The sequence below is a fragment of the Oncorhynchus masou genome, chromosome 18, assembly GCF_036934945.1.
Source record: "Oncorhynchus masou masou isolate Uvic2021 chromosome 18, UVic_Omas_1.1, whole genome shotgun sequence".
NCBI lineage: Eukaryota > Metazoa > Chordata > Actinopteri > Salmoniformes > Salmonidae > Oncorhynchus > Oncorhynchus masou.
In genome coordinates, this window is record NC_088229.1 from 33415093 (window position 1) to 33433080 (window position 17988).

The 17988-nt window shown below is 42.3% G+C and overlaps 1 protein-coding gene across 1 annotated transcript in view; it reads left to right on the top strand.

The window, feature by feature from the left end:
* LOC135504444 (multiple epidermal growth factor-like domains protein 6) overlaps positions 1-17435 on the top strand; it is a 77793-nt gene extending 60358 nt beyond the window's left edge. The window contains exons 24-34 of the mRNA XM_064923053.1: positions 7710-7838; positions 8093-8221; positions 10245-10376; positions 10638-10766; positions 11013-11141; positions 11474-11602; positions 11949-12077; positions 12182-12310; positions 12503-12631; positions 12865-12993; positions 16635-17435. Of these exons, the coding sequence (XP_064779125.1) occupies positions 7710-7838; positions 8093-8221; positions 10245-10376; positions 10638-10766; positions 11013-11141; positions 11474-11602; positions 11949-12077; positions 12182-12310; positions 12503-12631; positions 12865-12993; positions 16635-16711 (1370 nt within the window). The 3' untranslated portion in view covers positions 16712-17435. The remainder of the gene's footprint in view (positions 1-7709; positions 7839-8092; positions 8222-10244; positions 10377-10637; positions 10767-11012; positions 11142-11473; positions 11603-11948; positions 12078-12181; positions 12311-12502; positions 12632-12864; positions 12994-16634) is intronic.
* The last annotated feature ends 553 nt before the right edge of the window (positions 17436-17988 follow it).

Sequence of the window (17988 nt, forward strand, 5' to 3'; positions counted from 1 at the left end):
ATGCCTAGGTTTACCTCCACTGTACTCGCATCCTACCATGCCCTTGTCTGAGCATTATGCCCTATTTATCCTACTATGCCCAGGAGTCTGCTCCTTTTACTCTCTGTTCCGAACGCACTAGCCGTACCCTTATCATACTCCTCCTCTGTTCCTCTGGTGATGTAGAGGTTAACCCAGGCCCTGTGTGGCCCCAGGCGCTCTCTTTTGTTGACTTCTGTAACCGGAAAAGCCTTGGGTTCATGCATGTTAACATCAGAAGCATCCTCCCTAAGTTTGCTTTATTCACTGCTTTAGCACACTCCATCAACCCTGATGGCCTAGCTGTGTCAAAATCCTGGCTCAGGAAGGCCACCAAGAATTCTGAAATTACAACATTTTCCGTCAAGATAGAACTGCTAAAGGGGGCGGAGTTGCAATCTGCTTTAGAGAGAACCTGCAGAGTTATGTCCTACTATCCAGGTCTATGCCCAAATAGTTTGAGCTACTACTTTTAAAAATCCATCTCTCCAGAAATAATCAGCTTGTTACAGACCCCACTCAGCTCCCAGCTGTGCCCTGGACACCATATGTGAATTGATTGACCCCCATCTATTGTCAGAGTTTGTACTGTTAGGTGACCTAAACCGGGAAATGCTTAACACTCCAGCCGTCCTACAATCTAAGCTAGGTGCCCTCAATCTCACACAAATTATCAAGGAATCTATCAGGTACAACCCCAAATCCGTACACATGGGCACCCTCATAGATATCATCCAGACCAACGTGCCCTCTAAATACCTCTGCTGTTTTCAACCAGGATCTCAGTGATCACTGCCTTGTTGCCTGCATCCGTTATGGGTCCACGGTCAAACGACCAATCCTCATCACTGTCAAAAGGTCACTAAAACACTTCTGCGAGCAGGCCTTTCTAAATGACCTGGCCTGGGTATCCTGGGAGGATATTGACCTCATCCCTTCAGTAGAGGATGCCCGGTTGTTCTTCAAAAGTGCCTTCCTCACCATCTTAAATAAGCATGCCCCATTCAAACATTAAGAACAGATATAGCCCTTGGTTAACTCCAGACTTGACTGCCCTTGACCAGCACAAAAACATCCTGTGGCGCACTGCACGAGCTTCGAATAGAATATTAGAATATTAGCTCAACAGTATTGTGTAGCTCCCGCACCTAAAATAAACCATATATTTAGAATAAAGAAAGTCTTGATCCCCACGATATGCAACTTTGCAGGGAAGTTAGGAACCAATATACACAGTCAGTTAGCAAAGCAAATGCTAACTTTTTCAAACAGAAATGTACATCCTGAAGCAAAGTTTTGGGACACTGTCAAGTCAATGGAGAATAATAACACCTCCTCTTAGCTGCCCACTGCACTGAGGCTAGGAAACACTGTCGCCACCAATAAATCCAGGATAATCAAGAATTTCAATAAGCATTTCTCTACGGCTGGCCACGTTTTCCACCTGGCTATCCCAACACCAGCCAACAGCTCTGCACCTCTCGCAGCAGCTGGCCCAAGCCCACTGGTCATCCTCAAAAGCCAACACCTGCTTTGGCTGCCTTTCCTTCCAGTTCTCTGTTGCCAATGACTGGAACGAATTGCAAAAATCACTGAAGTTGGAGACTTATGGAATCATGTAGTAACTAAGAAAGTGTTTACCAAATCAAAATATATATTTAATATTTTACATTCTTCAAAGGAGCCAGCCTTTGCCTTGATTACAGCTTTGCACACTCTTGACATTCTCTCAATCAGCTTCATGAGGAATGCTTTTCCAACAGTCTTGATGTAGTTCCCACAAGCTGAGCACTTGTTGGGTGCTTTTCCTTCACTCTGCATTCCAACTCATCCCAAACCATCTCAATTGGGTTGAGGTCGGGTGATTGTGGAGGCCAGGTCATCTGATGCAGGACTCCATCACTCTCCTTCTTAGTCAAATATCTCTTACTCAGCCTGGAGGTGTGTTGGGTCACTAAAGTTGGAGACTTACAGTATACAGTGGGGCAAAAAAGTATTTTGTCAGCCACCAATTGTGCAAGTTCTCCCACTTAAAAAGATGAGAGAGGCCTGTAATTTTCATCATAGGTACACTTAAACTATGACAGACAAAATGAGGTAAAAAAAATCTATAAAATCACATTGTAGGATTTTTAATGAATTTATTTGCAAATTATGGTGGAAAATAAGTATTTGGTCAATATCAAAAGTTTATCTCAATACTTTGTTATACACCCTTTGTTGGCAATGACAGAGGCAAATGTTTTCTGTAAGTCTTCACAAGGTTTTCACACACTGTTGCTGGTATTTTGGCCCTTGAGATTGCAGGCTCAAAATGGCCAGAAACAAAGTACTTTCTTTTGAAACGTATCAGTCTATTCTTGTTCAGAGAGATGAAACCTATTCCATGCGAGAAATTGCCAAGAAACTGAAGATCTCGTATAGCGCTGTGTACTACTCCCTTCACAGAACAGCGCAAACTGTCTCTAACCAGAATAGACAGAGGAGTGGGAGGCCACGTTGCACACCTGAGCAAGAGGACAAGTACATTAGAATGTCTAGTTTGAGAAACAGAAGACTCACAAGTCTTCAACTGGAAGTTTCATGAAATAGTACCCGCAAATCACCGGTCTCAATGTCAACAGTGAAGAGGCGACTCTGGGATGCTGGCCTTCTAGGCAGAGGTCCTCTGTTCAGTGTCTGTTCTTTTTCCCCATCTTAATTTTTTATTTTTATTGGCCAGTCTGAGATATGGCTTTTTCTTTGAAACTCTGCCTAGAACTTTGTAGCTCTGCCTAGAAGGCCAGCATTCCGGAGTCGCCTCTGGTTAGAGCTAGTTTGCGCTGCGTTTTGTTCAGGTGGGTCATGTTTCGGAGGACACATGAACCGACCTTCGCCTCTCCCGAGCCCTTTGTGGAGTTGCAGCAATGAGACAAGGTCAGAATCACGAAATTTGGAAGAAAAAGAGGGTAAAAAAAATGGTTGTCTGTTTCACAAGTTGTTTTTGGAATTAATACATGTCACATATCAGTTTGCAAACAATGTAAAAACAAACATGGTCTCTCTTTTTGTTTTCTGATTTCTTGAGAAAGGCAGCTCCAAAATGCAGGTGTTTCAGCCTAGCTCAGTGCTTTCTTTGGTGGAGGGGCAGCCAGCGGAAAATACAGAGCGTAGGGGTTGGCAATCTTCTCTAGTTGCCCTGCGATTTGCTCAGTGTTCTGTCACTCATGGAGACACTACATCACCTCAAAATCTACAGGGAGAGCTTGACCCTGCTGGTCATCTATGAACGTTTGAACATCTTGTCCATGTACTATTTGTAATGGCGTTCTTCGTTTGTTGAAAGAGAGTCGGACCGAAATGCAGCGTGGTGGTTACTCATGTCTTTAATGAAAAAGATAGCGATACATGAAATAACTTAAATAAATACAAAACAACAAACGGAACGTGAAAACTAATTACAGCCTATCTGGTGAACACTACACAGAGACAGGAACAATCACCCACGAAATACAAAGTGAAACCCAGGCTACCTAAATACGGTTCCCAATCAGAGACAACGAGAATCACCTGACTCTGATTGAGAACCGCCTCAGGCAGCCAAGCCTATGCAACACCCCTACTCAGCCGCAATCCCAATAACTACAAAAACCCAATACAAAATACAATAACATAAACCCATGTCACACCCTGGCCTGACCAACTAATTAACGAAAACACAAAATACTAAGACCAAGGCGTGACACTATTATAATCTCCACCCGGCACAGCCAGAAGAAGATTGGCCACCCCTCAGAGCCTGGTTCCTCTCTAGGATTCTTCCTTGTTCCTGCCTTTCTAGGCAGTTATTCCTAGCCACCGTGCTTCTACACCTGCATTGCTTGCTGTTTGGGGTTTTAGGCTGGGTTTCTGTACAGCACTTTGTGACATCGGCTGAAGTAAAAAGGGAAAGAAACAAGCTCCGACTGGGAAAATACGTTTTGAACGGTCTTCCAACTTGGAATTCCATGTCGGGAACTCTGGCCTCTTTCTAGGGCTCCAACCTGAAGATCACTGATGTCATAGTTCAATCTTGTTTTTTTCTGAGTTCCCAGTTGTCTTGAAGGCACCATCAATCTAAAGAGTGACAGACTTTGATGACAAAGATGACAAAACATGCCCACATGAAGGACCGCCGAGCCACAACTCTCTTGTATGCTGCTGCATAAGTGATGCAAGATGCCAAGGGGATACGTATACTGTAGCTAAGAAAGTAATACTAGGTGTATGTTGTGTAGTAAGATATTTGTAGCCCATGTGCCTCACCCTAATAATTTGATCTCTTTCCTTCTCAGAACTTAGCCTTATGTTCTGACTTGGTGGTGCAAATCTAGCCTATAGCCTGTTTTAGAGAAATGTCATAATTTAATATTGTAAGAGCTTTTATTGTCTGCTTATATGCCCCCCTTTATTTATTATTCGGTTCTGAGTTGGTGAACAGGGAAAATACTGTAAGAACGGCCCACGTTCTGAATTCTGTCGCAGTACATTTAAAAAGTGCCAAACAAATATTTAAATTGACTACGTCAGTCTTAGCTCGCTCATTAATGTCTTAATCAAAATTACAGATTGGCTCGTATCCGCTCATCGTTCCCTTAAGCCATAGTTTGTACGTCTCAATTGGCAGTAGAAACCACATTTGTTTAAGCAAGTCAGCCATATCAGTTATGTTTCTTATAAAGGCAGTAAATGAGTCTTTGCTGGCATGCATCCCCACAAATAATGTTGAGCTTTCCCCACCAAGATTGACATGCTAAAATCGACACTGGTCATGGAGATGGTGCTTTTTGGTACAGTTGAAAAGCCAGCATTTAAAGAAATGCTGCAGGAACTTGACAAACAGTTACCGTCGAGTAGATACTTTTCACAAACAGCTGTTCCCAATTTGTATGAGAAAGTGATGGAAGAAATTCTCCAAGCACTCAAGGACATACCCAATTTCTCTCTCACAACAGATATGTGGTCTACTGCAACCACGAACCCGTACATGAGCCTGACTGCTCATTACATCGCCAGTGATTGGCCTCTCAAATCCCCCTGGGAAGACTTATGTGACAGCATCGTCAGTTAAGCCCATTCTACAACTGTAAATGGGAAAAATTCTCTCTCCAAACCCCCACGACTCCAAGCTCACAAGAAATATAAAAATGAAGATGGGCAGTGTAATTGCAGGACAAGTACAGAGCACTGGAACTACAGGGACTTTCGTCTAAGGCCTCCCTTCTCGATCCCCGGTGCAAAAGCTGCAGGAGAGATTGCTTGGGGGACACGAAAGAAACCGTAGGCCTACTTCGAACTGGGGGCAGCACTTAGAGTCGGTGCTAGTAGTGCCGCTGCCATGACGGATGGGGATGGCTGTGCACCTCCCCCAGCTAAAATTAGGAATCTAGAGGATCTTCTTAAGAAGGAAATGGGCCCTCTAAGCTTAACTCTGCCACCCATGACAGTGCGCTGTGACACCGAGATTTAAAAAAATAAATATATTTTATCTTTATTTAACTAGGCAAGTCAGTTAAGAACAAATTCTTATTTTCAATGACGGCCTAGGAACAGTGGATTAACTGCCTGTTCAGGGGAAGAACGGCAGATTTGTACCTTGTCAGCTCAGGGATTTGAACTTGCAACCTTCCAGTAACTAGTCCAACGCTCTAACCACTAGGCTACCCTGCCACCCCAATGATGAGATGAGGAGGTACAGGACACATCAGATGACCCTCTCTCATGGTGGCGGGATAACCACTCTAGCTTTCCTTTCTTGGCTCAACTTCAAATCAAATCAAATGTATTTGTCACATACACATGGTTAGCAGATGTTAATGCGAGTGTAGCGAAATGCTTGTGCTTCTAGTTCCGACAATGCAGTAATAACCAACGAGTAATCTAGCTAACAATTCCAAAACTACTACCTTATACACACAAGTGTAAAGGGATAAAGAATATGTACATAAAGATATGTGAATGAGTGATGGTACAGAACGGCATAGGCAAGATGCAGTAGATGGTATCGAGTACAGTATATACATATGAGATGAGTAATGTAGGATATGTAAACAAAGTGGCATAGTTTAAAGTGGCTAGTGATACATGTATTACATAAAGAAGTAGTAGATGATAGAGTACAGTATTTACATATACATATGAGATGAATAATGTAGGGTATGTAAACATTATATTAGGTAGCATTGTTTAAAGTGGCTAGTGATATATTTTACATCAATTCCCATTATTAAAGTGGCTGGAGTTGAGTCAGTGTGTTGGCAGCAGCCACTCAATGTTAGTGGTGGCTGTTTAACAGTCTGATTGCCTTGAGATAGAAGCTGTTTTTCAGTCTCTCGGTCCCAGCTTTGATGCACCTGTACTGACCTCGCCTTCTGGATGATAGCGGGGTGAACAGGCAGTAGCTCAGGTGGTTGTTGTCCTTGATTATCTTTATGGCCTTCCTGTGACATCGGGTGGTGTAGGTGTCCTGGAGGGCAGGTAGTTTGCCCAAGAAGTCCATGTGCATTTGCGCAACCAAATCCGGATGTGATTGGGAGTTCCATAGGGTGGCACACAATTGGCCCAACGTCATACGGGTTTGGCCAGGGTAGGCCATCATTGTAAGTAAGAATTTGTTCTTAACTGACTTCCCTAGTTAAATAAAGGTTAAATAAAACATTATTTTTAAAAATAGCACCATGCCAGAGAAAGTGTTCAGCACAGCAGGGAACATCTCTGTCCAGTCTTCACTGAACCCCGATAAAGTTAACATGCTGGAGTTTCTTGCTCGGAACCTCAAGGAGGAGGAAGACTTAAAACTCAGAGCCTAACTTTAGTGTGTTCCACAGGCCTTCTACAACTGACTGTAGCCTAACAATAGACAATAGCTTTGTGAGTGCATGGCACATCTTTCTTTTTACAATTTGTTTATGAGCGATAATAGGCCCTAGTGCCTTTTTTATAGCTTAAACTTTGAGTGCAGTAGCCTACCATAGCCCTATTTTTGCTCTTTCATTCAACAATTTGTTTCTAAGAACAAAGTAGAAAAAAATATACTACATTTTCTTAAAGGTTTAGGGCTATAATTATTTGCACTCTCTTGCTCTGTTTCTTTAAAATATATTTTCTATTATTATTTTGAAGTGTTAGCCTATACTAACGCCTAAGTACAGGTACTTTTTGTTGCAATGCTAATGTCTTCTTATCACCCCCGTAAACATGCACACTTTTGGCCGACATATCAAAATCTTTAAGTAATATGTCGGTTAGAGAGCGATTACACATTGGGAAGACGTCGCCGAGACATCAGATAGACAGAATAGTCTTGACAATATGCCTAAACTGCATCATCTTCCCGAAGTATCCTGTATACATCGTGCCTATGTTGTGCAGATCGATGTGTGCTATCTGTACATTGCTTTCTGGTGCTTTTTAATTTTTTCAATCAATACAATTCACATTTTTAAACAGTGAATGTGTTTGTGTATGCTTAATCCCAACAGCAACAACAGCGTAATAGATCGTCTTTGATAATGGTGATCGTGGTAGTAGCCTATAGAAAGCTTTTGTCTCCAAGCCAAGGGTAAGAGCTACGTCCAGCAGTTCAATATGAGAAGCAGCAGTGCAGAGGAGCATAAGCACTTTGACAGCAGTTCAACGTGTTTTTGTTTTATGTGCACTTGTGTCCTAAACAGCGTGTGAGGCTGGCCTGTTTGGCCCAGGGTGTGAGGAGCGGTGTCGATGTAGCCATGGGGATATGTGTGACCAAGTCAGCGGTGTGTGTGTGTGTCCTCCTGGCTGGAGGGGACCCAAGTGTGACAGAGGTAAGGCCAGAGTGTTGATCTAGGATCAGTCTTGCCTTTTTAGATCATAATGAATAAGATTACATGGACAAGGGGACACCTAAACATACATCAGCAAACCTACTCAGAGGCGCTTTATGAATACAGGTCCTGACATATAGTCAAATATGAATGTATAGTAACTATTTATTACAAGGACCTGTATGTACTGTAAATCACAACAGACTGTATGCATTGACTTCATTGAACATGTGTAATTTCCCCGTTCACCACAGCCTGTTTACCTGGCTCCTATGGGAATGACTGTCTGAGCGACTGTAACTGTCCCCACGGTACTTCCTGTAACCATGTGTCTGGCAAATGTGGCTGTCCCCCTGGATTCACTGGCAATGGCTGTGAGCAAAGTGAGTGACTTGGGGAAGCTGAAGGAGAGTGAAGATGTATTGTACTGTTTCACTTGTTTTGTGTTGCATTGAGCAAAATAACAGACTCTGCAATGACACATGCAACCTAACAAGTTAGCATTCGTTTGGTGATAGATTGTGGTGTGTCATAGTGTAAGTGCCTGTAGAGGGAGCTCTGGTCGAGCCTAGAAGCTAGAGCCAGAGGGATAGGAGAATAGAGTAATCGAGAACTGAATGCTATGGCCATGTTTGAATAGTTCAGAAATGTATCCTTGGTTCCTTGAGGTAAGCACAGATCTAGTATGCTTTCACCATCAACAATCCAACCATTGCAGATCCATGATAACCTCAAGGAAATTAGGAAGGAAGGATGCATTTCTGAAGTATTCGAACAGGGCCCATGAGGTAGATATGCATTGTATGTAATGGTGGTTCTGCATGAAATGACAGTAAATATACATGTTTTCTTATTACCGCTACAGTAGGCATAAAGAACATTTGGAAAGTACTCAGACCCCTTGACCTTTTCCACATTTTGTCACGTTACAGCATTATTCTAAAATTAACTAAATATAATTTTTTCTTCATCAGTCTACACACAATACCCCAAAATGACAAAGCGAAAACAGGTTTTTAGAAACGTTTGCACATTTATTTAAAATAAAAAACAGAAATACGTTATTTACATAAGTATTCAGACCCTTTGCCATGAAATTGAGCTCAGGTCCAACCTTTTTCCATGGATCATCCTTGAGATGTTTCTACAACTTGATTGGAGTCTACCTGTGGTAAATTCAATTGACTTAACATGATTTGGAAAGGCACACACCTGTCTATATAAGGTCTCACAGTTGACAGTTCATGTGAGAGCAAAAACCAAGCCATGAGGTCGAAGGACTTGTCCGTAGAGATCCGAGACAGGATTGTGTCGAGGCAAATATCTGGGGAAGGGTAATACATTTCTGAAGCATTGAAGGTCCCCAAGAGCACAGTGGCCTCCATTCTTAAATGGAAGAAGTTTGGAACCACGAAGACTCTTCCTAGTACTGGCCGCCCGGACAGACTGAGCAATCGGGGGAGAGGGCCTTGGTCAGGGAGGTGACCAAGAACCCGATGGTCACTCTGACAGAGCTACAGAGTCCATCTGTGGAGATGGGAGAACCTTCCAGAAGGACAACCATCTCTGCAGTACTCCAACAATCAGGTCTTTATGGTAGACTGGGCATACAGAAGCCACTCCTCAGTAAAAGGCACAGCCCACTTGGAATTTGCCAAAATGCACCTAAAGGACTCCCAGACCATGAGAAACAAGATTCTCTGGTCTGATGAAACCAAGATGGAACTCTTTGGCCTGAATGCCAAGAGTCACATCTGGAGGAAACCTGGCACCATCTCTATGGTAAAGCACTGTGTTGGCAGCATCATGCTGTGGGGATGTTTTTCAGCAGCAGGGACTTTGAGACTAGTCAGGATTGAGGCAAAGATGAATGGAGCAAAGTACAGAGAGATCCTTGATAACCTGCTCCAGAGCGCTCAGGACCTCAGACTAGGGCGAAGGTTCACCTTCCAACAGGTCAACGACCCTAAGCACACAGCTAAGACAACGCAGGAGTGGCTTGGGGACAAGTCTCTGAATGTCATCTCTGGAGAGACCTGAAAAAAGCTGTGGAACAACGCTCCCTGTGAAACCTGACAGCGCTTGAGAGGATCTTCAGAGAAGAATTGCAGAAACTCCCAAAATACAGATGTGCCAAACTTGTAGCGTCAAACCCAAGAAGACTCGATGTCGTAATCACTCCTGAAGGTGCTTCATTTTTAATACAATCACTAACATTTCTAAAATCATGATTTTGTATTGTCATTGTGGGGTATATTGATGAGAAGAAAAAACAATTGAATCCATTTAGAATAAGGCTGTAACGTAGCAAAATGTGGAAAACGTCTAGGGATCTGAATACTTTCCGAATGCACTTTACCTTTGTTGTACGGGACTTGATGTGTGTGTTGTGGGTTTCTCTGCCAGCATGCCAACCTGGCACATACGGGCTGAACTGTAACCAGGTTTGCCAGTGCTCTGGCACCAATCAGCTGTGCCACCCTGTCACCGGCTTCTGCTTCTGCGCCCCGGGTTACCATGGCAACAACTGTGATCAAGGCAACCACCCCACACACATGCACAGACCGCCACACACTTCCTTAACCAATGTCACAAAGGAATTCCACTGTTGAAAGTTTGTTAGCTTACAATAGTCATAGTTAGGTTCAGGGGTTTTTCCACAATGTGACCTGATCAGGAAAAACTCTTGGCCCTAGTTATGACATCAGCTGATCAGAAAAAACGTTGCTCTTACCAGTAGGAAATGTGTTAACCAGAATAACTACCACAAATAGGTCCTGTGTGTGTTTGCCTTGACAGAGTGTGACATGGGACGGTATGGCCCAAACTGTGAACGCCCGTGCCAGTGTCTGAATGCCGGTGTGTGCCAGACCACCACGGGCACCTGTCAGTGCCCATCGGGGTATATCGGAGCAGACTGCAACACCAGTGAGTGCCAACGTGTGCCAAGGGAATGGGCATATCCATAGGGTATTGACAGAAGGAGGGGAGGAGTGGACATTCACATATAATACAATGACATTTACACAGTATTTAGTTCAACATTAGAAAGTAAAATGGTAATTGCATAAAATGGCAATTGCATGTATTTTTGATCCTATAACACAAGCAGTACCATATAACATTTGGTATGGTCTCCTCTCTTTCCCCTATCTTTCCCTATGGTTCTACCAGCATGCCCATCAGGGCGCTATGGGCAGGACTGTGCCAGGGTGGCCCTGTGTGGCGAGGGGGCACGAAGTGACCCAGAGACGGGCAGGTGTGTGTGCAAGGCGGGCCAGCGGGGAGAAGACTGCAGACAGGGTAACACGCAAACATATTTCTGTTTATTCTTGCTCCACAATGAGTGTAATCAATGTAATACACTACCCCGTCAAGTTTTATTGACATTCTATTGTGTGTGTGTGTGTGTGTGTGTGTGTGTGTGTGTGTGTGTGTGTGTGTGTGTGTGTGTGTGTGTGTGTGTGTGTGTGTGTGTGTGTGTGTGTGTGTGTGTGTGTGTGTGTGTGTGTGTGTGTGTGTGTGTGTGTGTGTGTGTGTGTGTGTGTGTGTGTGTGTGTGCGTGTCAGACTGTGCCCAGGGCTGGTATGGGGAAGACTGTGGCCCAGGGCTGGTGAATGGGGAAGACGTGTCAGACTGTGCCCAGGGCTGGTATGGGGAAGACTGTGGCCAGCACTGTAACTGCAGTAACGGTGGTGTGTGTGAACTGGTCTCTGGAGGCTGTACCTGCGGACTAGGCTGGACCGGACCCAGTTGTGATACAGGTGACCTCACTATACATACTATTTTAAATCTTTCAATGTCTTTGCTTAATCCAACCTGGAGTGCCAGGTAGGTGATGTTTGCAGAGACACTTATATTGGTTCAATTGCATCAGACAAGCTCAATCAAGCATATACACAGTGTTTCATTTATTTCAAATAGTAATTAAACCCCTGTCGTAACAACCATGTCAACAGCTCACATTTCACATTTTCCTCACTGTGTTGTTTTGTGAATTTGATGTGAAGACTCCATTTGAGTGCCCCTGATATCATGAGCCCGTGACACCATTCCATTGCTTACCCATGACAAGGTGTTGTATGTGTTGTCTGTTGCTTGGCCATTCAGAGTGCCCATCAGGGAGTTACGGAGCCAACTGCAAACTGCAGTGTGATTGTCATAACAACGGGACGTGTGACAGAGTGACGGGAGAGTGCCAGTGTGACCCGGGATACTATGGTCACCTGTGTGAACATGGTGAGGCAGGGCCATTCAGTCTGTCTTGTGTTCTGTTGTTCCTATGTCCTGTTTGATGTTCTGAAGTTCTAATATTCTGTCTGATGTTCTAATGTTCTGTCTAGCCTGCCCTGCTGGTTTCCATGGCCACCGCTGTCAACGCCAGTGTAAGTGCCGAGGCCTCGCCCCCTGTGACCCAAGCACAGGGCACTGTCTCTGCCCTACTGGTTACCATGGACACCACTGTGAGAAAGGTGAAAAGCAGTTTAACAGTCAGAAATAAGGATTAGGCTGAGATTTAGTAGATACAATTGCTGATAAAATGGGACTGTTACATGCCCCAGTCATAGTCTTTTACCTGCAATGCTGAAGGATGGGGATTGCTTTTCATTCTCATATCCATGTGTGCCATGAATGCTCCCCCTCCCTCTCATTCCCGGTTACAGAGTGTGAGCAGCGTCGTTTCGGGGTGGGCTGCATCCAGTCATGTGACTGCGAGGGGGACACCCCATGTGACCCCACGACCGGCCACTGTCTGTGCCCCACAGGAAAGATGGGAACGCGCTGTGACACAAGTAGTTGTTTGTTTCTTTTTATCTAATATTGAAGTAGTGTGATTTATCAACATTTTTCAAATGACTATGGGGTGGCTCCTAACTTCCACTTAAGTCAAATGTTCACTGAGTCTCCCATTTAACATCAAATGCAGTTTGACTTAAAGTCAATGTAAGGATTCAAAAATGCCAAACAACACTACAATCTAAAAGTGTTGTCGCACTTCTTGTTTCCCTGTCTGGGTTGTGTCCAGATTGTCCAGTGAACCACTACGGCCCGGACTGTTCTGAGAGCTGTGAGTGTAGGAACGGGGCACGGTGTGATCCACGGAACGGCCGCTGCACCTGTCTACAGGGCTGGATAGGACCTACCTGTCAGGAAGGTACGTGTATTAACCTCTAGCGTCGAGCAATCCCTTATCCGGGAGGGTAATAATAGCCTCAAGCTCATTACCATAATGCAACGTTTCCTATTCATGAAAATCTCAAATGAAATTAAATAAATATATTGATACACAAGCTTAGCCTTTTGTTAACAACACTGTCATCTCAGATTTTCAAAATATGCTTTCAACCAAAGCTACACAAGCATTTGTGTAAGAGTATTGATAGCCTAGCATAGCATTAAGCCTAGCATTCAGCAGGCAACATTTTCACAAAAACAAGAAAAGCTTTCAAATAAAATCATTTACCTTTGAAGAACTTCAGATGTTTTCAATGACGAGACTCTTAGTTAGATAGCAAATGTTCATTTTTTCCAAAAAGATTATTTGTGTAGAAGAAATAGCTCCGTTTTGTTCATCACGTTTGGCTAAGAAAAATACCGGAAAATGCAGTCACTTACAACGCCAAACTTTTTTCCAAATTAGCTGCATAATATCGACAGAAACATGGCAAAACGTTGTTTAGAATCAATCCTCAAGGTGTTTTTCACATATCTATTCAATAATCTATCAGTGGTGGCAGTTCTCTTGTCATCAGAAGCAAACGGAAAAATACTGCAGCTGGAGATTGCGCAATAATTGCAACGGAGGACACCAAGCGACCACCTGGTAAATGTAGTCTCTTATGGTCAATCTTTCAATGATATGCCTACAAATACGTCACAATGCTGCAGACACCTTGGGGAAAACGTGGAAAAGGTAAGCTGACTCCTAGCTCCTCCACAGCCATATAAGGAGTCATTGCCATGAGGCGGTTTCAAAATATGCGGCACTTCCTGATTGTATTTTTATCTGGGTTTTTTTGTGTAACATCAGTTCTGTGGCACTCACAGACAATATCTTTGCAGTTTTGGAAACGTCAGAGTGTTTTCTTTCCAAAGCTGTCAATTATATGCATAGTCGAGCATCTTTTTGTGACAAAATATCTTGTTTAAAACGGGAATGTTTTTCATCCCAAAATTAAAATAGCGCCCCCTATATCCAAGAAGTTAATAAGGTGACAGGACAGAGCAGGCACGGATGTGGCACAGCATTATGGGTACTGTAGTACATGCTACACTAAGAACTGCATGACTAGGATAAATATCCCACTGATTAAGGCGCTATACAAAAACGCACACTATACAAAAACACACAGAGATATTTCAGATAAAAATCAAGCAGATGGCAATACAATATATGAACAGTGGTGTAAAGTACTTTTAAGTAGATAAAAAAACATGAGCTGGCGAACACCCAGAATAATAGTTTGTGTGGAGGTGCTGACTATCGGCAAATAAACTATAAACTATCAAAATAAAGTCGCACACTCCATGTGTAATCTCCCAGCAATTTAATTGGCAAATACCCATTAAATTGCTGGGAGATTACACATGGAGTGTGCGACTTTCTTTATTTTGATAGTGTCAAGTACTTAAAGTAAAAATATTTGAATGTACTTCTTGGGGGTGTCTGTATTTTTGACAACTTTTACTTCACTACATTCCTAAAGAAAATTATATACTTTTTACTCAACACATTTTCCCTGACACCCAAAAGTACTCATTACATTTTGAATGCTTAGCAGTGCAGGAAAATGGTCTAATTCACACACTTATCAAGAGAACATCCGTGGTCATCCCTATTGCCTCTGATCTGGTAGACTCACTAAACACATGCTTCGTTTGTAGATTATGTCTGAGCCCATGGCCATCCGCAAAAAATAATGTGGTTTGCTCAATATAAGACATTTTAAATTATTTATACTTTTACTTTTGATACTTAAGTATATTTTAGCAAATACATTTACTTTCGATACTTAAGTATATTTAAAACCAAATAGTTTTAGACTTTTACTCAAGTAGTATTTTACTGGGTGACTTTCACTATTACTTGAGTCATTTTCTGTTAATAACCTCGACAGGATAGGTGTCCCTATACCAGGACGGTTAAGCTAACGTATACTAATGTGATTAGCATGACAGTTGTAAGAAACAGCAAACTTTCCAGGACATAGACATGTCTTATATGGGCAGAAAACTTACATTCTTGTTAATCTAACTGCACTGTCCAATTTACAGTAGCTATTACTGTGAAAAAAATATCATGCTATTGTTTGAGGAGACTGCACAACAACAAAAAACATTTATCACGGCAACTGGTTTGATACGTTCACCTCTGAAGGTAAATAATGTACTTACATTCAGTAATCTTGCTCTGATTTGTCATCCTGAGTGTCAGGCCCTGACCTTAGAGAGCCGTTTTATTTCTCCATTTGGTTAGGTCAGGGTGTGATGTGGGGTGGGCATTCTATGTTTTGTTTTCTATGTTTCTTTATTTCTATGTTTTGGCCGGGTATGGTTCTCAATCAGGGACAGCTGTCTATCGTTGTCTCTGATTGGGAATCATACTTACGTAGCCCTTGTTTTCCTCCTTTCAGTGTGGGTAGTTGACTTTTGTTAGTGGCACTATAGCCCTCTAAGCTTCACGGTTGTTTGTTGTTTTGTTGGTGACATTTTAAATAAAAGGAAAATGTACGCTTACCATGCTGCACTTTGGTCTTCCTTCAACGACGGCCGTGACACTGAGGGTCCCAGAGATAAAATGTAGCATAGCTTTGTTTGATAAAATACATTTTTGTATTCAAATGTAGGAACTGGGTTCTACAGTTTGAGTCCCTGCTGTCTCTGGCTCTACACCCACCCCACCCTGCCGGTCATCTAGATGTGTGACAGTTAGTGTATAAGCTAATGATCCATCATGGAGTCTAAGCAAGAGAGGGTCACCTCGCTTCTAGTCCTTAGGAAACTATGCAGTATTTAGTTTTCTGATGTATTATTTATTGTTAGATTTTGCTGCACTATCAGATCTAGAAGCACAAGCATTTCCCTACACTCGCAATAACATCTGCAACCATGTGTATGTAACCAATAAAATTTGATTTGATTTGTATGACATTCCTGAGAGTGTGTAAACATAAATTTTGTATTACCATATCATTTTTGTATGTTCTCTATAGTTATGTACTTGAAAATGTATCAATTGACCAATTCAGCACATTTGGGCAGACTTGATACAAAATATTGTCCAGTATTGCCATGCTTCACTGGATCAATCTGAAACTTTGCACACCCACTGCTGCCATCTATTGGCCAAAATCTAAATTGCACCTAAACTGCAGTAACACATTATGGCCTTTCTCTTGCCTATCAAAGATTATGAAAAAAATGCATGTCTATTTCATTGTATTATCTTTTACCAGATCTAATGTGTTATATTCTCCTACATTAATTTCACATTTCAACTAACTTTAAAGTGTTTCCTTTCAAATGGTATCAATAATTTGAATATCCTTGCTTCAGGTCCTGAGCTACAGGGAGTTAGATTTGGGTATGTCATTTTAGGCGAATATTGGAAAAAAAGGTACGATCCTTAGGTATCTTTACTTTTACTCAAGTATGACAATTGGGTACTTACTTACTGTAAATGAATAAAAGAACATAAAAGATGACATTTTTAAAATGATAGTGAAAGCTGTTTAATAAGAATTCAGTCTAAAGAAAAGAACGCTCCTGCTTCTCTTTCTGTCTTCTCGTCTGCAGGAGGGTCCTCACGTCTCCACAGCAGTCCCAACAGAAACCAAGAAAATAAGCACTCACACACTCCTGTTCCAGTATAGCACCCCCTACTGACTGACCCCCAGCTGGGGCTTACTGGTCACCTCCAGAGGCCACCGAGTTCGAAACTGAACTGACACACTCAAAACAATAGACTGTTTATACAGAGATGGGAGTGCAATGGCATGGACTTGATGAACTAAATACCAGTAGGTGTCAACAGATAATTTGTACCGAGACATTCTATTGGTGTCAGCACCGGGACCTATGAACTGGTAGATGCCATTTATGGAGTTGTCTAATCGCAGACATTGATGAAACAATGGAGTTCACATAACACACTACACTTGACGTCATAGGATTGATTATTCTACACTTCACGCTACGGGGTTGACTCTGCTACATTTTGCTTGACGGGGTTGACTATCCTACTCTTCACGTTACACGGTTGACTCTGCTACACTTCACGCTACGGGGTTGACACTGCTACACTTTATGTGACTGGGTTGACTCTTCTATACTTTTTGTTATGGGGTTGACTCTGCTATACTTCATGTTATGTGGTTGACTCTCAAAAGGTACTCAAGAGTTACCAGACACTGGTACACATTTTCTAGTTTGCCCTCTATAAGAGGACATTTCTGGGTCAAATTCCAAAAAGGACAAAGTTATGCAGAGGTTTGCAGCATTATTTACTGTAAAATTCAGTTAAGTTGTTGAAAATCATGTACCATGCTTAACTGTTGCGTGTATTTGTCTGTACATTGCATGTATGTAAATGCGTTCACGTCTACAATAAAATATTGTTGTACTTATACTCTCACGATGCCTCTTTGGAAGGAGGTTTTCACATTGAGATTTGCTTTTTTGTTTATAAAATATGTTGTACTTCGGAGTAATATCATTGAAGTTGTAGTCCTGCTCATTGGCTTCTCCAAAAACAATAGTTTACACACATGATCCATTTGTTCTCTTTACTGCCACCGCTACACTATACAGTCACCTATGACACAGTTGATTTAACAATAAGAAACAATCCAGGATAAAGTTCATCTGAATGAAATGTTCTCCAGTATTTAGAAAGTCTGCACAAGTCATACACACTGGTCAATAGGCTTTAGTCCATACCCCTTATACTCTATTTTACCAGGCAAGTCAGTTAAGAACAAATTCTTATTTTCAATGACAGCCAAGATATAGTGGGTTAACTGCCTTGTTCAGGGGTAGAATGACAGATTTACTTTGTCAGCTAGGGGATTCAATCTTGCAACCATTTTGGTTACTAGTCCAACACTCTAACCACTAGGCTACCTGCCACCCCAAATAAGCTTCAGTGTGC